The sequence below is a fragment of the Lepidochelys olivacea genome, assembly GCF_965140295.1.
Source record: "Lepidochelys olivacea isolate rLepOli2 genome assembly, chromosome: 13".
NCBI classification, from domain to species: domain Eukaryota; kingdom Metazoa; phylum Chordata; order Testudines; family Cheloniidae; genus Lepidochelys; species Lepidochelys olivacea.
The window spans coordinates 13,374,632-13,393,538 of NC_140423.1; the positions used below are offsets into that span (position 1 = coordinate 13,374,632).

The following is an 18,907-nucleotide window of genomic DNA, read 5'->3' on the forward strand; positions in this document are numbered from 1 at the left end:
AAGAGGGCATAGTTGGGGTGTTTCTTGTCCCTCACTTTTATAGACCAGTCACCCTTTGAAATGTATTTTCCTGAGGGTTACCCCTAAATAAAGTTCCTTCCCACCCTGAGGACAGAGACATGGAGCCTCATGGTGAAAGAAATTCCATGTTGTTGTTTGTTAAAATGTGAGATCAATCTCTTTTTGCTCCCCTCCATTGCTAAAGAATGGCCACTTGACTGGTGATTGCCAATCAACTTTGACACCTGTTCTTTGCCCAGTAATTAATGCTCATGTGAGAAAATTATTCCACTAGCCTGTGCTGCTGCTGTAGAACAAGCTCTTACACTGGTTTATAGAACATATGTGGAAAATTTCAAAGAAAACAATGCTTCAGAATGATGAATTGATGTATATTTATCAAAGAGATAAGGAAAACGCAGATGCAATAAATATATATTTCTATGGTAACGACAGTAAATACAGGACAGTGGTTGGATAAGAAAAAGTTTGTTCTTGATTATAATTGTCAACAGAACAGATACATTTTCTCAATTGGCCCCTTAGCCAGGAACCAAAATATTTCATGTTAATATTGGTGGTAGTCCTTTCCTTGTTAATGAAGGGAAGAGGTGAAATCAAATGAAAAAGATCTTTCTCTTCCAGATTGATTTTAACACAGAGACCATTTTTAACATTGAGAAAGGGATCATCAAGAAACAGTTCCCATTTCCACAAGTTAAATCCTGTGAAGACAGTGAAGGGAGGCGCTTCAGCATCGCATTTCACGGGCGTCCGCATTATGAGCTGGAAGCAATGTCTCTCGAAGATAAAAGAAAAGTAGGTTAATCTATTGTAATAAATTATTTATTATCATCAATTTAATATTAGGATGTGCTATGTGTTGTGCAAATGGAGAGGTTGATACATCCTTAATATATTTTTTTAACAGACTTCCACCTGATTTACACTTTAGTGATCGCATTGGGTGTACTTGGGACATAGGAATGTAAGTGTAGTGTTGTGTATTTGGTTGTCGTGGTAATAGAACCTTGTTGTTGCTATGGCAATTGAGTTAGATTATTAGAGGATAGCCCAGCCGGTTTTGGCTGGTTTTTGGTTAGTTCAGTGTGTGGCAATAAATGGCTGCTTTTAAGGTTAATAGCTCTCTGTGTCTCCAGTGAGTTCTTCCTAAAACTGTTGCCCCCAAGGATATAACAATGTGGCTACGAGGGTGGGATGTCTGTGCTGACCCAGCAACAGAAGGAAGTAGAAGTCAAGGTACAAAAAACCCCCCTTTTTTGCTGCAGGAAGGGGGTGAGAACTGGCTTGTTTGCAGTGACTGCAAACTGAAACTAAAACCATGGCTACACTTACAGGGCCACTGGTACCTTTTGAGGAGACTATAGTGCAATAGCACATATATACTGAGTATTTTGAGCTTTTTGTTATTGCAAATGACATTACAGAAGAGAAGAAGGTGCCAATATTCTTCAGTGTTGTAGAGGCTAAGACTTACTCCCTGCTACGCAGCTTACTACACCCTGTTAAGCCAGAGACCAAATCTTACAGTGACACTGTGGAAATCCTGGGGTCCCATTTTTCTCAAAAACCATTGGTAATTGCGGAAAGATGTAGGTTCCAGAAAAGAGACCAGAAAGAAGACAAAACAGTTGTACAATTTGTAGCAACTTTGAAAAAGCTTGCGGAACACTGTGAATTTAAGGAGATATTAAATGACACCCTACGTGACAGGTTAGTGTGTGGCCTGCACAGTGAAGCTATGCACAATTGCCTATTGACAGAGGCTCAGCTTACCTTACAGAAGGCTGTGGATATTGCGGTCTCCAGGGAACTGGCTACAAAGGAGGTGCAATACATCGGTGCATCCCCTAGGGTGCATGAGGTGTCACAAGAACCTACCCACAAAACTGTGCAGAGTCAGGTATGTTGCCGCTGTGGTAAGCCGGGTCACCAGGCCTCAGAATGCTGGTATCAGGACCTGGTGTGTCGACACTGTGGCAAGAAGGGACACACTGAGTGTGCCTGTAAACAAAAGAAAAAGAGGCCTGTGGCTTGGCCGACCAAAAAGGGAAATCTGCATACCCTAGAGCAGACCCAGGATGACCAAGGAGACACCTCATCCCAAGAAGAAGTGCCACTCCACGTTTTGTCTTTGGCAGTGGGCTCACATGAATACTGGGTAACCCCGTTGTTGGACGGCAAACCTATGCACATGGAACTGGACTCCGGTGCCGCCATCTCACTGGTCCCCAAGCCTGTGTATAAAGAAAAGCTACAGCATCTTCTGCTTAAGGCAACAAAAACAGTTCTGAAGACGTATACAGGAGGAGCTTTGCCCATGTTGGACACTACTGATGTTATGGTGGAGCTCAATAGACAGGCTGCTAAATTGCCACTGTTTGTGGTGAGAGGTAATTACCCAGCCTTAATGGGTAGGTCTTGGCTTAGGAAGATCCAGCTGAACTGGGCAGAAGTGCACCGAATGACTAAAGAAGAAACCGGTCTGCCTGCTATACTAAGGAAACATGCTGCTGTTTTTGGAGAGGATCTGGGAAGTATGAAGGGAATCACTGTGACATTGAACATTAAACCTGACAGTCAACCAAAATATCAGAAAGCCAGAACTGTGATATGCCATCAGGCCAAAGGTTGAAGTGTGCACAGAAGGCAACAATGGCCAACTTTACTTTGAACAGGTAGAGAATATGGCCATCACCACTACTCAGGTAAAGAAGGCAACTCGAGTTGACCCAGTATTGTCCCAAGTTATGGACCTAGTGATGCATGGAACATCTTGACGAACCTCTCCGGTCTCATCCGATCTTGTTACCTACACGTCCAGGAGGACGGAGTTATCGATCCAATCTGGTTGTTTGTTGTGGGGGAGACGTGTCATTATCCTACCCACTGGTGAGATCACAGATGTTAGAACAGCTACATTCTGGTCACTGTGGAAAGTGCGCATGAAGGAAATTGAACCAAGCTATTTTTGGTGGCCTGGATTGGACAGTGCTATTGAAGAGAAGGCAAGAGCTTGTATGTCATGTCAGGGTGTGAGGAATGCACCCCAGTGGGCACCCCAACACCCATGGGACTGGACTGAAAACCCGTGGCAATGTATTCACATTGACTTTGCTGGCTCCTTGAAGGAAGCATGTTCTTGGTTGTGGTAGATGCCCATTCTAAATGCCAGAAGTCTCTATAATGCAGTCCACTACTGCAGAGAATACTATCCAAAAACTATGAGGACTCTTTAGTCGTTTCGGTCTGCCACAGCAACTTGCAAGCGACAACGGACAGCAGTTCGTCTCTCAGGAGTTTCAAAATTTTATGAAGGCAGATGGGATACACCACATCACTTCAGCAACATATCATCCATCCACCGGTGGATTAGCTGAAAGATTTGTGCAGACAATGAAACAAGCTTTGAAATTGGCAAGGGGACAATTATCCATTCAAAAGCATCTGGACACTTCACTATCCTACAGAAACACCCCTCATGCTACAACCAAGGCATCCCTGGCCTTTCTAATGATGGGATGACAGCTGCGCACTTACTTTGATCTGCTGAAACCTTCTGAATCCCGACAAATTGTTCAACGTCAGCATCAAGATCAAGTCATCAGGCGTGCACCCAGTGCAAAAGACTGAACCTTTAGCCCGGGACAGCCGGTTTTGGCTCGGAATAATACTTCTGGAGCTAAATGGGTCCCTGCCACTGTCATCGCTCAAACGTCCTGTTTCCTACACAGTCTGGACTGCAGAGGATCTCACCTGGCGGCGACATGGAGATCAGCTGCTGCCAGGTCCTACCAGTCCTCAGGACACATCTTCAGTTGACTTGCCTGACTTCACCACTTCCAACGAGACACCGAATCAAGAGTCACCTGTTCCTGAGTTTCCCCTCCATTACTGCTGGCAGCAGAGATACCCCCCCTGCCCGGAATGAGCTGATACCACATCCTCACCACTCACCCTATGAGACCTGAGCCCATTATCAGGCCCGCTCCCAAGACACTTTTGGGAACAACAACACCAGAAGTCCACCGTAATCCACCTAGAGATAGAAGGCCTCCTCAATGGCTGGGTCTTTAGCTAGGGCGAACCCATGGTTATGGGGCAAAATAATCCTGGGGTTTAGCTGGGCACGGAGGCAGTCTACCTTCCTTCTGTAGCTTCATGTTTGTTTTATTTATGGGACGTTCTCATTAAGGGGGGAGGAATATGTTGTGTATTTGGTTGTCGTGGTAATAGAACCTTGTTGTTGCTATGGCAACTGAGTTAGATTATTAGGGGGTAGCACAGCCAGTTTTGGCTTGTTTTTGGTTAGTTCAGTGTGTGGCAATAAATGGCTGCTTTTAAGGTTAACAGCTCTCTGTGTCTCCAGTGAGTTCTTCCTAAAACTGTTTTCCCCAAGGATATAACATGTAGGGCAGAATTTTATTTTCAGACAGACCTGTAAGGCAGCCCATTGGAAAGGGGAACACTTTAACTCTGAAGAGAGAGTCCCTCATGATGAGAACTAATTAGTAGGTACAATTTTCCACCAAGTTAATAGATGACACATTCCCTTAAGTAAGGGGTACAGTTGTGTTCTTAGTCGCATCCTGTCAGCCTCCTTTAACACAGTGGCATGTGGCATATGTAGTCATGTAGCTGTTACGTATTTCAATTTTGTGTGCTGCATCTTTAAATTACTAAAGAGCTATCTGTCTATAGGAGCAGCTGCCATTTTGTTTGTGCAGCATGCTAGCAAGAAGACACACTCTGCTCTCTCAGGGAGACATCACGTTTCTTATTTCCCTGTTTTGTTCTCTTCCTTAATCCAAATCAAAAGTCATTAAGTAAATGGCTGCTTTTAGTGTTGGGAAAGCATACCATAAATGAGACCTGAGGAGTTCTTCTATAACTCACTCTAGTGTTAAAGAAACATGTCCAGCTTTGTGATTGGAGGTCCAGCACAAAGAAGATGGATTCATTTCCCTAATTTCAGCTGGAATGTGGTTGGGTTGGGAAACTATTTAAACAAACCAACTCACTTCTCTCCCATTGCCTGTACTTTAACTCAGACTCAAGCTTAAACTTCTCCAGGCAGCTATTTCCTCTTTATATGAGAAAAAATATATATGTAGATATTTATGAGAAAAATGAACTGAGGCCATCCTTGGGTTGCAGAAAGAGTCAGAGGTTTCAGTCTTTCCCCAGTAAAATACAGTAAGTGGCAGGAGATAAAAGTAGTGGGGACAGAACATAATTGAAAACCAACTTGGATACAGTTACTGAAGCTTGCAGTAACTCGGCAATGTAACGTTGTAAGGGCTCATGTGACCCTTCTTTGGGTTGGAGGCTTGCAACTGGTGAGTTTCCCTTTGAGTTTCAGGCTCAGACAAATCCTAAATTTCACCAAATTTCACACTGGGTCTAGATAGATATGAACTGAAGCATCTGGCTCCAAACTCTCCGTAAGGGCAGGGATGCTCAGGTCTGGAGATTTGATTCAGCCCATTATATGGGAGGCATTAAAGCCACCTGCAAAGTTTGGGTTAGAATTCAAACTTTCACGATGCCCCTGGATGTTCTGATTCAGCCAAATGTAGACGTGGAGCCAGCTACAGAGTTCAGGTCTGATTCTGAACTCTCTCAAAATGTGGAGGGGTTTTGGCTCTCGGGTTTTCGTTTGGGCCCATCTCTATTGGAACCTTGCAAAGCTTATGAGAGTTTGCAGGTTTTCCCAACAAAACCATATTTTAGTTTAGATTTGCTCATTTTTCTGTCCAGGTTCATTTAACACTAGGCCTGGGTTCAGCTGAAATGGATCACAAGGCTGTCAATGAAGTCACTCCGAGTCTAGAGTTTGGAATGAGACCTCAACCTAGTCAAATGTTACCTGTTTTTTAACTGAGTGCTTGGTGATTTTCAGAAACTTGAATTGTACAATTAAGTAAGGAAACAATATGAGAACAGTAACAGAGAGATCTGTGTTTGACAATAAGCCTTTTTAGGAGGAGGATATACCATGCTCATACATCTTCATGTTTAAGGGTAGAGGCATACCAGCAAATTTGCATTGAGCTACATCACTTACTTAGTTAATGTAAGAGAAATTAATCTCCCTCTTTAGATGTCCATTTTATTCACAGATACATTTAAAAAACCCAACCCATTAACATAGGCTGCAAGGATGCTGGTATGTAAAACATACACTAGCTACTGTCACTTATTATACAGATATCACACCTGGTGAACAAAGTTACCCAGAGTAATTCATACAGGAGACCTGTAGAGTTCTGCTCTGGAAGACCTGCCAAAGGTGATGTGATACATGAAGGACTACTGGATTTGCAGGAAGACAGTTTTGCATCCATTAAATGGGTGAAGTATGAAATATATTTTTCTTTTCATAGCAGTAATTTCTATCTCCCAATTGCAGGAAGGGGGTGGATCTTTCACAGGCTCTGATAATTATTTAACACTAGGATTTTAACTTGTGGATCAAGAAATGTCATTTTGGTTCACTTTATGGATTCAAATTTAGTGAATGAGTCTGTCTGAAATGAAAAGAAGTACTTGTGGCACCTTAGAGACTAACCAATTTATTTGAGCATAAGCTTTCGTGAGCTACAGCTCACTTCATCTGATGCATACTGTGGAAAATACAGAAGATGTTTTTATACACACAAACCATGAAAAAATGGGTGTTTATCACTACAAAAGGTTTTCTCTCCCCCCACCCCACTCTCCTGCTGGTAATAGCTTATCTAAAATGATCACTCTCCTTACAATGTGTATGATAATCAAGGTGGGCCATTTCTAGCACAAATCCAGGGTTTAACAAGAACGTCTGAGGAACGGGGAGGGGGGGGGAGGGCGGAGGAAAAAACAAGGGGAAATAGGTTACCTAGCTTAATGACTTAGCCACTCCCAGTCTCTATTTAATCCTAAGTTAATTGTATCCAATTTGCAAATGAATTCCAATTGAGCAGTCTCTCGCTGGAGTCTGGTTTTGAAGTTTTTCTGTTGTAATATCGCAACTTTCATGTCTGTAATCGCGTGACCAGAGAGATTGAAGTGTTCTCCGACTGGTTTATGAATGTTATAGTTCTTGACATCTGATTTGTGTCCATTTATTCTTTTACGTAGAGACTGTCCAGTTTGACCATGCCCCTCTGCCATGTACATTGGTGAAACTGGACAGTCTCTACGTAAAAGAATAAATGGACACAAATCAGATGTCAAGAATTATAACATTCATAAACCAGTCGGAGAACACTTCAATCTCTCTGGTCACGCGATTACAGACATGAAAGTTGCGATATTACAACAGAAAAACTTCAAAACCAGACTCCAGCGAGAGACTGCTCAATTGGAATTCATTTGCAAATTGGATACAATTAACTTAGGATTGAATAGAGACTGGGAGTGGCTAAGTCATTATGCAAGGTAACCTATTTCCCCTTGTTTTTTCCTCCCCTGCCCCCTCGTTCCTCAGACGTTCTTGTCAAACCCTGGATTTGTGCTGGAAATGGCCCACCTTGATTATCATACACATTGTAAGGAGAGTGATCACTTTAGATAAGCTATTACCAGCAGGAGAGTGGGGTGGGGGGAGAGAAAACCTTTTGTAGTGATAAACCCCCATTTTTTCATGGTTTGTGTGTATAAAAACATCTTCTGTATTTTCCACAGTATGCATCCAATGAAGTGAGCTGTAGCTCACGAAAGCTTATGCTCAAATAAATTGGTTAGTCTCTAAGGTGCCACAAGTACTCCTTTTCTTTTTGCGAATACAGACTAACACGGCTGTTACTCTGAAACCTGTCTGAAATGAAGAACATATAAAAGGTAAGTATTGTTAGTAGGCTTGCAATAGCACCTAGCACAGTGAAGTCCTGAGTGCATGGCAGATGCTTCTAGATGCTACTGCAATACAAATAAATAATACAATGATTTTAATGGGTGAGCCTGGAGAATTTCCTTCTCCTTCATTTTCACCTTTTTTTCTTTTTACCTTCCTAACTACCCCATTTTCAACCACTAATGAAAAGAAGTAAAACTTCTGTCAAAGTAGCTAAAGAAGGTAAGCATCCACCATAAGTTCTCTGCTAGAGGACAGTTTTCTCTCACTGGACAAATGACAGTTCTGCAGCCAATAAGTCAATTTCTGTTCTCCTCTTGGCCTTCCTGTAGAGATGACCAACCACTGCCCTAAAGGGAGGTAACTTTAGAGCTATGAATAATGGTGGGCTAGGATTTAGACTGGAACCTCCAACTATTTTACACAGGCCACTAAATAGCCATCTGCTGGTAACAATGACTTTTTATTACCCCTTCAGCCATTATTGAACTAGGAACCTCTCAGTGAAGGCTTTAAAATGGCTCTTCAGTTTGTTCTGTTGTTATGTCAGCTCATCCTGTCAAAAGATTTGGGGGGGAAAGAGGCCTATGGGGACCCCTCATAATGCAAGAAAGAAAGAAAGAAAACATTTAACATTGTAATTATCTGCACATAGTAATTATCTCAAAAGAATTCAGAGTTCCCAGGAAATGATTTTAATTGTTTTTAAAAGGCTACCACTGTATGTCTTGTAAACAGTATCCTCAAGAGCATCTTAGGATTTGCTACCCTGCTACATTTAACAGGTTTGCTAACAAACAAAAATTGACTTTTATTTATCTTGCAAAGCAAATCCCTGGTTGCTTCTCACATAATATTAATCCTCTTTTTTTTTTCTTTTTTGGCAAAGTAAATAATGACGGAGACACCTGGAGATCCTATTAAGCCATAAGTCCCCGTTTTAAAGGAAGGAGCAATCAATATAGTTGCCAGTTCCATTAAACAATTCTTATCGCTTTGACTCAGCATGTAGGCATAGCTGTAACTTACGTTTTATGTTTTATGTTTTCTTCTTCCATAGTAACTAAACTTTTTAAAATTATACCCTATGGCCAGTGATGGGACAGTAAATGGGGAGGGCTCTGATTTACTACAGCAAATTCTTTCCCAGGTGTCTGGCTGGTGGGTTTTGCCCACATGCTCAAGGTCTAACTGATCACCATATTTGGGGTTTGAAAAGGATTTTCCCCCGGCTCAGATTGGCAGAGACCCTGGGGTTTTTTCACCTTACTCTGCAGCACGAGGCCTGGGTCGCTTGCAGATTTAAATGGTGGATTCTCTGTAACCTGAAGTCTTTAAATAAGGACTTCAGTAACTCAGCTGGGGTTGTGGGTCTATTACAGGGGTGGGTGAGTGAGATTTTGTTGCCTGCGATGTACAGGAGATCAGACTAGATGATCGTAATGGTCCCTCCTGACCTTAAAGTCTATGAGTGTAATTCTTCATAATTACGTAATCAACCTGCCACACCTTGGGGAGGAGTGGGAGGGAAGCACTGATGAAACTAGTGTCAGAGTGATAAAGAAGCAAAATAACCCTCAAGAGAAGGACCTTTATTAAAGTAGGGGCTAGACCCAACCAAGATTGTGGCCTTCTTGTGGTAGAGGGTGTATGTAGTGCGACAGTCCTTGGGAGCTTACAATCTAAATAGACAAGAGAAAGGGGAAACAGCCACAGAGAGGTGAAGAAATGTGCCCAAGGTGACACAGCAGATCAATAGTAGAGCTAGGTTTACAACCCAGGTCTCCTGACTCCCAGTTCAGTACCCTAACCACAAGACCACACTGCCTTCTCTGCCTTTAATTCAGCGAAGCGTTGTCCTTCTTCTATATAGTTTAACTTGCATTCACTCATGTATTTTCTCTTCCTCCACATTGCAGAGGAGATAGTTCTTAAGTCAGGGAAAGGGGAGGTGGGTCAGAAACATGGCTAGTATTTAGAGTAGAGGAAGTTGAGCCTTATGTTATTATTTAACACTTATGTTACAGTAGAACCTAGAAACCAAGCATCTCAAAACCCCATTGTGCTAGGTGCTGTACTAATGTATAGTAAATGACAGTCCTTGCCACAAAGAGTTTACCATCTAAAACAGTGGTTCTCAAAGCCGGTCCACCGCTTGTTCAGGGAAAGCCCCTGGCAGGCTGGACCGGTTTGTTTACCTGCCGCGTCCACAGGTTCGGCCAATCACGGCTCCCACTGGCCGCGGTTCGCCGCTCCAGGCCAATGGGAGCTGCGGAAAACCACGTGAGCCAAGGGACATGCTGGCTGCCCTTCCTGCAGCCCCCTGGAGGGGGTGAACCGTGGCCAGTGGGAATCACGATCAGCTGAACCTGCGGATGTGGCAGGTAAGCAAATTGGTTCAGCCTGCCAGGGGCTTTCCCTGAGCTAGCGGTGGACTGGCTTTGAGAACCACTGATCTAAAAGATGAGATGCAGTCAGCAGATGAGAGAAATAAGCAGTTGGGGCTGGGAGGGAAGATGGGGTAACAAAAATAGTAGGATATGTACAGTTCTTCGCCCTTTAGTCAAGCCTCCTGGGTTTTACTCCTGGATCTGTCATTGGTTCACTGTAATATCATGCAAGGCATTCACCTCCCTTGCCTCCGTTTGCCCATGTAGTAGATGGGGGTAATAAAGCCTACCTTATGGTTGTGGTGTTAGGCTTAATTCTTTAACATTGGTCAGATGCTTTGTGATCTTGGATGAAAGGTGTAATGAGAGTATGAAGACTTCTTGATAAAGGAACTTATCTTCTGCTGCTTAAAGCAGAAGGCAAGGCTAGTGGTGATAGCGGTTAAGCGAGGAATGTGCTGATACCTCTATCCCTTTGTCCTTGAGATATTTGGTGCAGCTAAGTGAAACAGAACTGAGCTTATCTTGCATCGGCAACAATGGAGAGAACAAGAATGAAGACCCTGTAGCAAAGACAATTAATTTGTCAGGTGGAAATGTGAGTGTCATTAAAGAGAATGGATATGATACTTTCTCCATCCAGACCAAGGAACACAATTACTTGTAAGTATAGCTAGTAATTAATAATTTGATAAACAGAGCAATTAAAAATAAGGTTGAATAACCATGTCTCTAGGTGCCCCAAAGTAGAATACAGCAACAGGAAAAAGCAGGCAGTCACAACCATATGGATAAATGACTGGGTAACTGAGCTGTAGAAGTGGGTCTCAAAGTACCACAGAATGAAGTCAAATGCCTACATTTAAACCTGGGTTACAAAGGCTGTTTAGTCATCACTTTAGAGTTCATGGAGGGATTTATCCTTCAATGGCTATCTTAGTTGTAAATAGTTTCTGACTAGTTTGTAGAGTAAGCACAAGGGTAATACCAAGGGGATTGTTCATCTTCCCCCATGAGGAGAAGAGGAATTATGAGGAAACTGTACCATAGAGTCAATATATGGCAAAGCTTCAGCTCTCTAACTTTAGAAACCTAAGCAATTAACTCTGACTGAAAAGGTCAGAGTCAGCAGCGCTAGTCTCCTTTGACAAGTAAAGCTGTCTAGCACCATTCTGCTTAAATCAGAAATACTTGTGGTTGTGTTAGTCAGCATGTTATTTACACTATCTTGGGTTTATATAATCTCATTCTTAAATTTTAGGTTTCGAATACCCTTTACTGTTCCAAATAACAGGGCAGAGGACATTAGCAAGCTCCAGAATGAATGGGTGTCGCTCATAGACAGGTATTGTCTGCTGTGGAAGAATCGCTCAGAACCTCAGGAAGGCTTTGGAGAAGGCACCTCAGAGGCTGTATATGAAAAACTCATCTTCTCTCCAAATAAGCAGGCAGAAGGAGCCCACTACCTTGCTCTGGGTTCTGAAGCAGCTCCCCGATCAACCCCCCTGACAGACCAAGCAACCCCAGCATCATCATCATCATCATTTCCGCTTTCCAGAGTTCAGGCAGGGGTGCCGCCACCACCATCTTTCCTGCCGCCCTCCTGCCTCTTGCCAGCATTGAAAAGAACAAAAGCTTTTCACTGGGATGTTGTTCCTCAAGGGAAGGTCAGGATAAAAAGTAACTGCTCTTCATCATGATCAAGTAGCTGATGCAGGAAGGGGAAAACTTTTTTAAAAAATGACAGGACGTGCAACTATGTTGCATGTACTACTGCAGTAATTATCCATGCAAGTGGAGTAACTATTCCATGAAAGAACCTGGTCACCTAACTGCATGTGCAATTATCCACTTTGCAAGTGGGATTGCAGTAAATATTCATTCGCATTGGTTGTAAAGTTGTACACACACATTTTGCACAGGCAGTTGTACCCTTGGTTGAAAATCTATATGTTAATATATTTAACAATTACCAAGGAATGAACGTGACAATGTTCTCATGCCAGTTTTTTTTCTTAAATGTTGAGAATAGGCAAAATCCACAGGCACATTAGCTGAAGATGTTGTCACAGTTCAGGGCAACTGCACCTGTATTACTCCTTCACAGTCCCTCGAGAGCACCCACTCTAGGCTCCCAGCTCCTCAGCCATCACCTTTCTTGGGCAGAAACCTGCATCTCTTCCACTCTTGACTGGGTTTTTATAAAGGCTGCCCGGTTCCCTGCCCACATTGTGATATTCTCGGCCAGCATCTGTGATTTTGTTTCTCTTCAGAGTTAAGAACAGCATAATTGCCTGCATTACAGAGAGAACGTATTAAAAACAATAAAATAACCAACATGCATGCTAAAAAGCATAACAGAGGTAAGTGTCAGTCCTTCAAAACCCACAGCTGGATTTTCTCTGTGGTTTCAAGTTCATAGCCATCTCAGATTCAGAAGCAGAGCAACTATAGTTTTCTGTTATACAGCTTGGGTTTTTGATCTTGGTCTCACATAACAGGAGATCAGCAGACAATGACTATGCACTCCTCCGGGCATAGTTTCAAAAGGCTGGGCTTTTGCATTACTGTAGAGGGGGAATTTGCATTCACTTCCCTCTAGATATTCCCCTGCAAAATCTCTTAACACTTTCTGTTCCAAAAGTCCATTCTCATCTGGCTCATTGGTCAATATAGTCCCTTGAACCCCCAGGTGTCACATCTGTTATGCCTCCCCTCTCTCGAGGTTACACACAGTGCTGGCCCACAATATTACATAAACCATTCATTTAATACAGTGGACTGCAAAGATACTTAAAGTGAATTCAATAATTCCCAAGGATATGACAGGTGATTGCCATATCTGTCAAAGATGGGATTTGCCCATCCCATGCACATCCTTAATGGCATCTTTTAGACCACCTGCTCTGCCTTCTCTGTCACTTCTTCCAGCCAGAGCCAGTGTTTACTCAGTCACAACTGGTGGTTGCCTTGAATTCCCCAGTATGCTCCAGAATCCTTTGTCTGAGTGACACAGGTGCTTCAGAGGAAGCAGTGCTGCACTCAATGTTCTGGGGCCCATCAGAGCACCAGCTGCACCTAGAAATAACAGATGGGGAAGAGACCTACCAAGCCACCTATTCCAGAAATGAAAGGAGGGGGGTATTGGTGGGAATTAAACTTCATATCTAGAGAAAAGCAGTTTAAGACTAAACTGCTGCTGAATGATAACAGCAGGATTAGTACTCTTCAGACACTTCCTTAGATGTGATACCCTATGCTGCCACATAGTCAATGCCTAAGGCTACACCTGATAATACATGAAGGCTTTCCCTACACTTGCTAGTGTTGTTTCCTCCTTGAGGAAAACTATGCACACAGCGTTGGGCAGTTCAAGCCTGGTTACTCCATCCATTTTCTTTAACTGACTGTGCCTGTTTGGCTTGGAGCCAATGGCCTGAAGCTCACAAGATGAGAACAGGCTTTCCTGTGAGATGCCCAGAATTTCCTGCTTCTGGCAAGCTGCAGATACACAGAGAATGCTCCTGCAGTATTGTTGGCACTGTACTTCCGCTTCGAGCTGAAACAGCGGCCTTGCCCTCGCCTGTGACAATTCATCCCTTCTGAGCTAGGTCCTATGGTCTCAGTGCCCCCACCCCAAACCCTGGAAACGCGCATGACTTTTGACCTAAAGCCTCCCAACTCGGAGTCTGGGGCTGTGCTTTCCAGCAACATAGTCTGAGGTGAGCTAAAATAGATCTGAGTGTGGAGGGGGGATGGGTGGTGAGAGAGCACAGTACATATCATGCAATTAGGGGTAACATAGCTTGGGTGAAAGGTAGAACTTGGGAACAGCTGTTCTCTGTAGAACACTGCTCCGGGAACCTTGTGGTTGTCTAGATAGCATCTAGTGTCAGTTGCATACCTGCATCACCTTCAGGGAGGTTTGGAGCCTGTCTCCTGCTAAAGGGAGGATGTGTTAGAAACTCTGCAAGGTTCAGTGCATACCTTCCCATAGGAGGGTACATTATGGCCACTTACCACACGTGCAGATTGTTTGCAGCTATACCCTGGCATGCACAGAGTGATTTCATACTTCCATGTAGCTGGTACTCCTGCCAGTTGTTTTCTGGTTTTGTCTTTTCAAATGATGGGTCTGTCACTGTAAGAACAACAGTAATTTAAAGAAGCTGTTTGCATGGAAACTTTGTGGTAATGTTACTGTGACTTAAATTTATGTTGTTACTCCTGTATTTTTAGATTCAGAAATCGATCTGGGCATCATGTAGCCTACATAAGAAAAAGATAGATGAATCTAGAATCTATGACCAGTTTCATATCCAGGACATGGCGGTATTTTCAGGCAACGAACCTTCAGTGAATCGGCATATTATGTTAAATCAAAAAATTGCACATACCTTCAGTAAGTGTAATAATATGAACTGTGTGCACATATTCTGAATGCATAAGGCAAAGCCTGCCTGCAGCTTGTATTTACGATTACCACAATATCATGTGTAAATCAGGTAGGTTCACATGTAAATGTCTAAATAGAAATTTTAGGACTGCATGGCCCAATTTCTCTAAATTTGACTCTTAAAGATTGTGTGTGTGTGTGTGTGTGTGTATGTGCGTGTGCGTGCACCCCTCCTCCTACCCCTCCCCCCCAAAAGATGCTTTGGGAAGAAGGACAAGGGCAAAGTTTACAAATATTTGAAGGGCAGAAGCACCAAAATGAGAGGAGAATTATTTAGGGTGCTGAGGTATAATTAGCAGCAGTGCGATGAAACTGAAAAAAGGGGCAATATAGATTAAATATCAGGAAAAGCTTCCTGACAGTGAGATCTATTAGGCTGTAGATTATTTTCCCAAGGGAAGCAGTTTTAAATTTCATGCTTTGGACACTGAAATCTAGACTAGACAAAACATGTGAGCACGTCCTGCAGAGCATAGTCCTTCTTTGACAGGGAGATGGATTGGATGATCCAAGGCTTTTCCCTCTCTCTTTTCTATGCTCCTATTCCCGGAGTCACCCTGCTTGCTGAGGTTTTGGCCCTATTTCAGGAGGGACCTCCACGGCCACAAAAGCTATCTTTAAAAGTCACAAAGCAAGCTCAGTTGCTGTTTACTGACCTTTTACTTTTAGAACCTGGCTTTCTCTAAGAGGTGAATATATATTTCTGTATGGTAGAGCTGTACTCCTCTTTCGTGCTTTGGTGGATATATTGCACCTAGTCCCATGATGTCACAGAAGATGGGCATATGGGGCCTGATGCAAAGGCCAGTGGAGTCCATGGCAGGACTCCCATTGACTTTAAAGAGCTTTGCATGAGGCTAATGGCACATGTCACTGGTAGGGGGTGCTGGGGATAGAGTGAGGTACAGTGTATCAGGAAAACAGTGATACAGTTAATATTCTGAGTGCTTTGGAAATGTGAGAATGTAACTCATAGTCAAGGTTGCACAGGTGCCAATTTGTGGAGCTGCCTCCATACCTAGCCTCAGAAAAGCAGAAATTGTTCATAACTTCCTCTAAATTTCTAATAAAATACACTTATGCTCTTCAGATGTGCCAAGTGCACTAAATGTACAATGTCTTTCTTTTGTTGAATTTAAAACACTGACACACGAACAGCTGGAGTAATCTAGTTACAGTGGGCAACCTGCAGCCTGTGGGCTGCGAACTGCGGCCCATCAGGGTAATCCACTGGGAGCTGCGGGCAGCCGTGCAAATGTAAACAAACGGTCTGGCAGCCCGCCAGCGGATTACCCTGACGGGCTGCAGGTTGCCCACCACTGCCTTGGATTATTTACAGACCCCTGCAGGGAGAGCACTGGCTTTTTTTCCATGCAGGCACAGGTAGTTCAAACTACTAATGTAAGTTACCAGTCTGAACGACAGATCATCAATTGGAGTCTTCCTCCTTGTATCTGGGGTACTACTCATTGGCTCTGCAGAAGACCTAAACTGGAATGAACTCTCACAGCTAATGAAACAGATCAATGGGTTAACTTGACTTTACTAGTAAGATGATGGGAAACTCTTTCAATTACTCTAATGAGGAGTGGTAGTTGTAAAAGGATCAAGAATAATTGTTTTTCAGAGACTATTTTGATTTCTCTTACAAGCTGATCAAACTTTGATCAAAAGTTAAATTAATTCTAAAAAGAAAGTTAGATTAATCTCATAGTAAGTTCTGGCAACCACAGTTCTTAAATAAATTAATGAATAACAAGATGAGTCTCAAAAAGTCATTAGGTTATAATTTCTTAAAAATTTGCATGTTTTTCAAAGCAAAGAGAGTTGGAAAGGAATTGGAAGAGAAAAAAGAATAAGAAAGCACACAATATAGCTTAAAATATAGCTAGAATTATAGCCCAATATAGCTTAAATTTTTATTTAATTTATTTTTAGCTATTTCATGGTTTCTTGTACAAGAAATAAACTGCTCTAGAACCCGCTTACATGTGTCAGTGCGACAGAGACAAGAGCAGTATCGTCAGTCAACCAGGAAAGTGGACATCTAGGGCAATGGTTCTCAATGAGGTGTACATATACCCCTGGGGGTACACATAGGTCTTCCAGGGGGTACATCAACTCATCTAGATATTTGCCTGGTTTTACAACAGGCTACATAAAAAGCACTAGCGAACTCGATACAAACTACAATTTCATGTAGACAATGATTTGCTTATCCCTTCTATGTACTATATCAGCAGTTCTCAAACTGAGGGCAAGTTCATTTTTTAATGGGGTCACCAGGGCCAGTGTTAGACTCTCTGGAGCCTAGGGCAGAAAGCTGAAGCCTGAGCCCTGCTGCATGGGGCTGAAGCCAAAGCCCAAATTTTTAAGTGAGGTGAAACTTGGGGTACGCAAGACAAATAAGATTGCTGAAAGGGGTACCGTAGTCTGGAAAGGTTGAGAACCACTGGTCTAGGGCCTCAATGAAAAATTTATGCTAAGGGGAAAGTGTGTGGTCTAATCTAATGGATAAATTACTGGTGTAGGAGTTGGAAAACCAGACTCTGCTGTGTGACCTTGGGCTTGCCACTTCACCTTTCTGAGCCTCAATTTTCCCATGTGCAAAATGGGGAAAATCCGTAACTGACTTTGGAAATGCTTTGAGATCTATAAATGGAAAGCTCTGTAAGGAGAGCAAAATATTATTCCAAGGAACTGTTGGTAACACATTTAATTTTGAAGGAACTGTAAAAGTTACTGAAGGTGACTTAGAGTTAGGGAAGGAGAAGTAGAGTGGAGATTTCGGCTCAGATACTATGAAAGTTAGGGGAAAACCTAAAAAAAAATAGTGGCCATTCCCTTGAATAAACAACTCCATTCAGTTCACCTTTGTGTACATCCCTTTTGTGTCAGATTTCCATGATTATTCTAGAAAATAAGTTCAATGTCACCAATGTTTAAGGACACGATAAATTTTATGCATCTTTATTTAGAGAATATTAGTGGAAAGCCAATTCTGAACTCAGGCCACAAATATTTGCACTAGCAACCTGATTCTAAGAGTTCTAGAAACTGAAGCAAGCCCATTGACCTGTGTGACTAACCAACATACAGCAGCTTGAATTTTAGCTGTTAAATACTTGCATTGGACTGCTCCTGACTAAAGTTAGACAAATAATGGATTTTTTTTGGTTTGTTAGCAACTGAAAAAATCATTGTTTCAATTTTGAGAATTTTTTGGTTTTAAACATTTTAAAGTTAAAAGAAATTTCTAAACAAAGTCATTTTGAACTGAAATGTTTTATTGTGAAAATGTCAAAACAAAAATGTTTAACTTTTTTTAGAATTTTTAAAAAAAATTTTTTTGACCAAAACAATTTGGTGAAATCAACACAATCTACAAAATATTATGGTGTTGCTGAATGTGCATTTTTCACCAGAAAAAAATGTTTGAGTTGAAAAATTTCACCTGTTTGCAGGCCAAAAGTTAGTCAGTGACTAATTTCAAAGTCTGAATACATTCAAGAAAATCATGAACTGTCTGAAGACAGTTTGTGATCAGGAAGAGGCTAAATTTGTTGACTAAATCATTCAGTGCATAGAATTTCATCTCTTCTTCCCATCTGCTCTCCTGTCTCCACAGATTCACTCTGAGCCAAGCATGTGTATAAAATGTCACAGTTCTGATCCATTTGTATTTCAGGTCTCACACCAACAGTATTACTTAAGAGAGAGTTGGAGCAGGAATATATTCTAATCCTGATTCATCCTTTGTAGGCTTCCATGACACCAATGCAGTGGGCAGAACAGGGTGTGGGAGGAGGCACAGATTGAACATGCTATACTCCATCTCTTCCCAATTGGCAGACGGTCCCTTGGGGTCCATTTCCAGCTGGTGCAACCCCCCAAAGCTACTGTAGCCTGGGTTGGGATGAGGCAGAGAATCAGTGACCCATAAGTGTGGTTCCTGACAGCCCCCTTCCTCTGTTGAACTCCAGTCCAGCAGAGAACCTGAGCCAAAGTCCATAGCAACATTTAGAAGCATGTTTAAGCTTCTCACTTTTCCTTCTGTTTCTATATATATTTTCCCCTTTGCTCTGTGTTGATGATACCGAAGGCTGAGAACACAATACCAAACAGGTTGTGGTATTATGGGCTGTGCCTTTAGGGGCTGAACTTTGATATTCACAGAGAGGTTGGCAGTCATTTTTTTCAGGT

General features: G+C 42.4%; 1 protein-coding gene across 1 annotated transcript in view; it reads left to right on the forward strand.

Moving 5' to 3' along the window:
* LOC311529319 (formin-F-like) overlaps positions 1-18,907 on the forward strand; it is a 139,536-nt gene that overhangs the window by 95,587 nt on the left and 25,042 nt on the right. Inside the window, exons 6-10 of the mRNA XM_084645218.1 lie at positions 646-819; positions 6,232-6,380; positions 10,735-10,911; positions 11,510-11,915; positions 14,488-14,650. Of these exons, the coding sequence (XP_084501344.1) occupies positions 646-819; positions 6,232-6,380; positions 10,735-10,911; positions 11,510-11,915; positions 14,488-14,650 (1,069 nt within the window). The remainder of the gene's footprint in view (positions 1-645; positions 820-6,231; positions 6,381-10,734; positions 10,912-11,509; positions 11,916-14,487; positions 14,651-18,907) is intronic.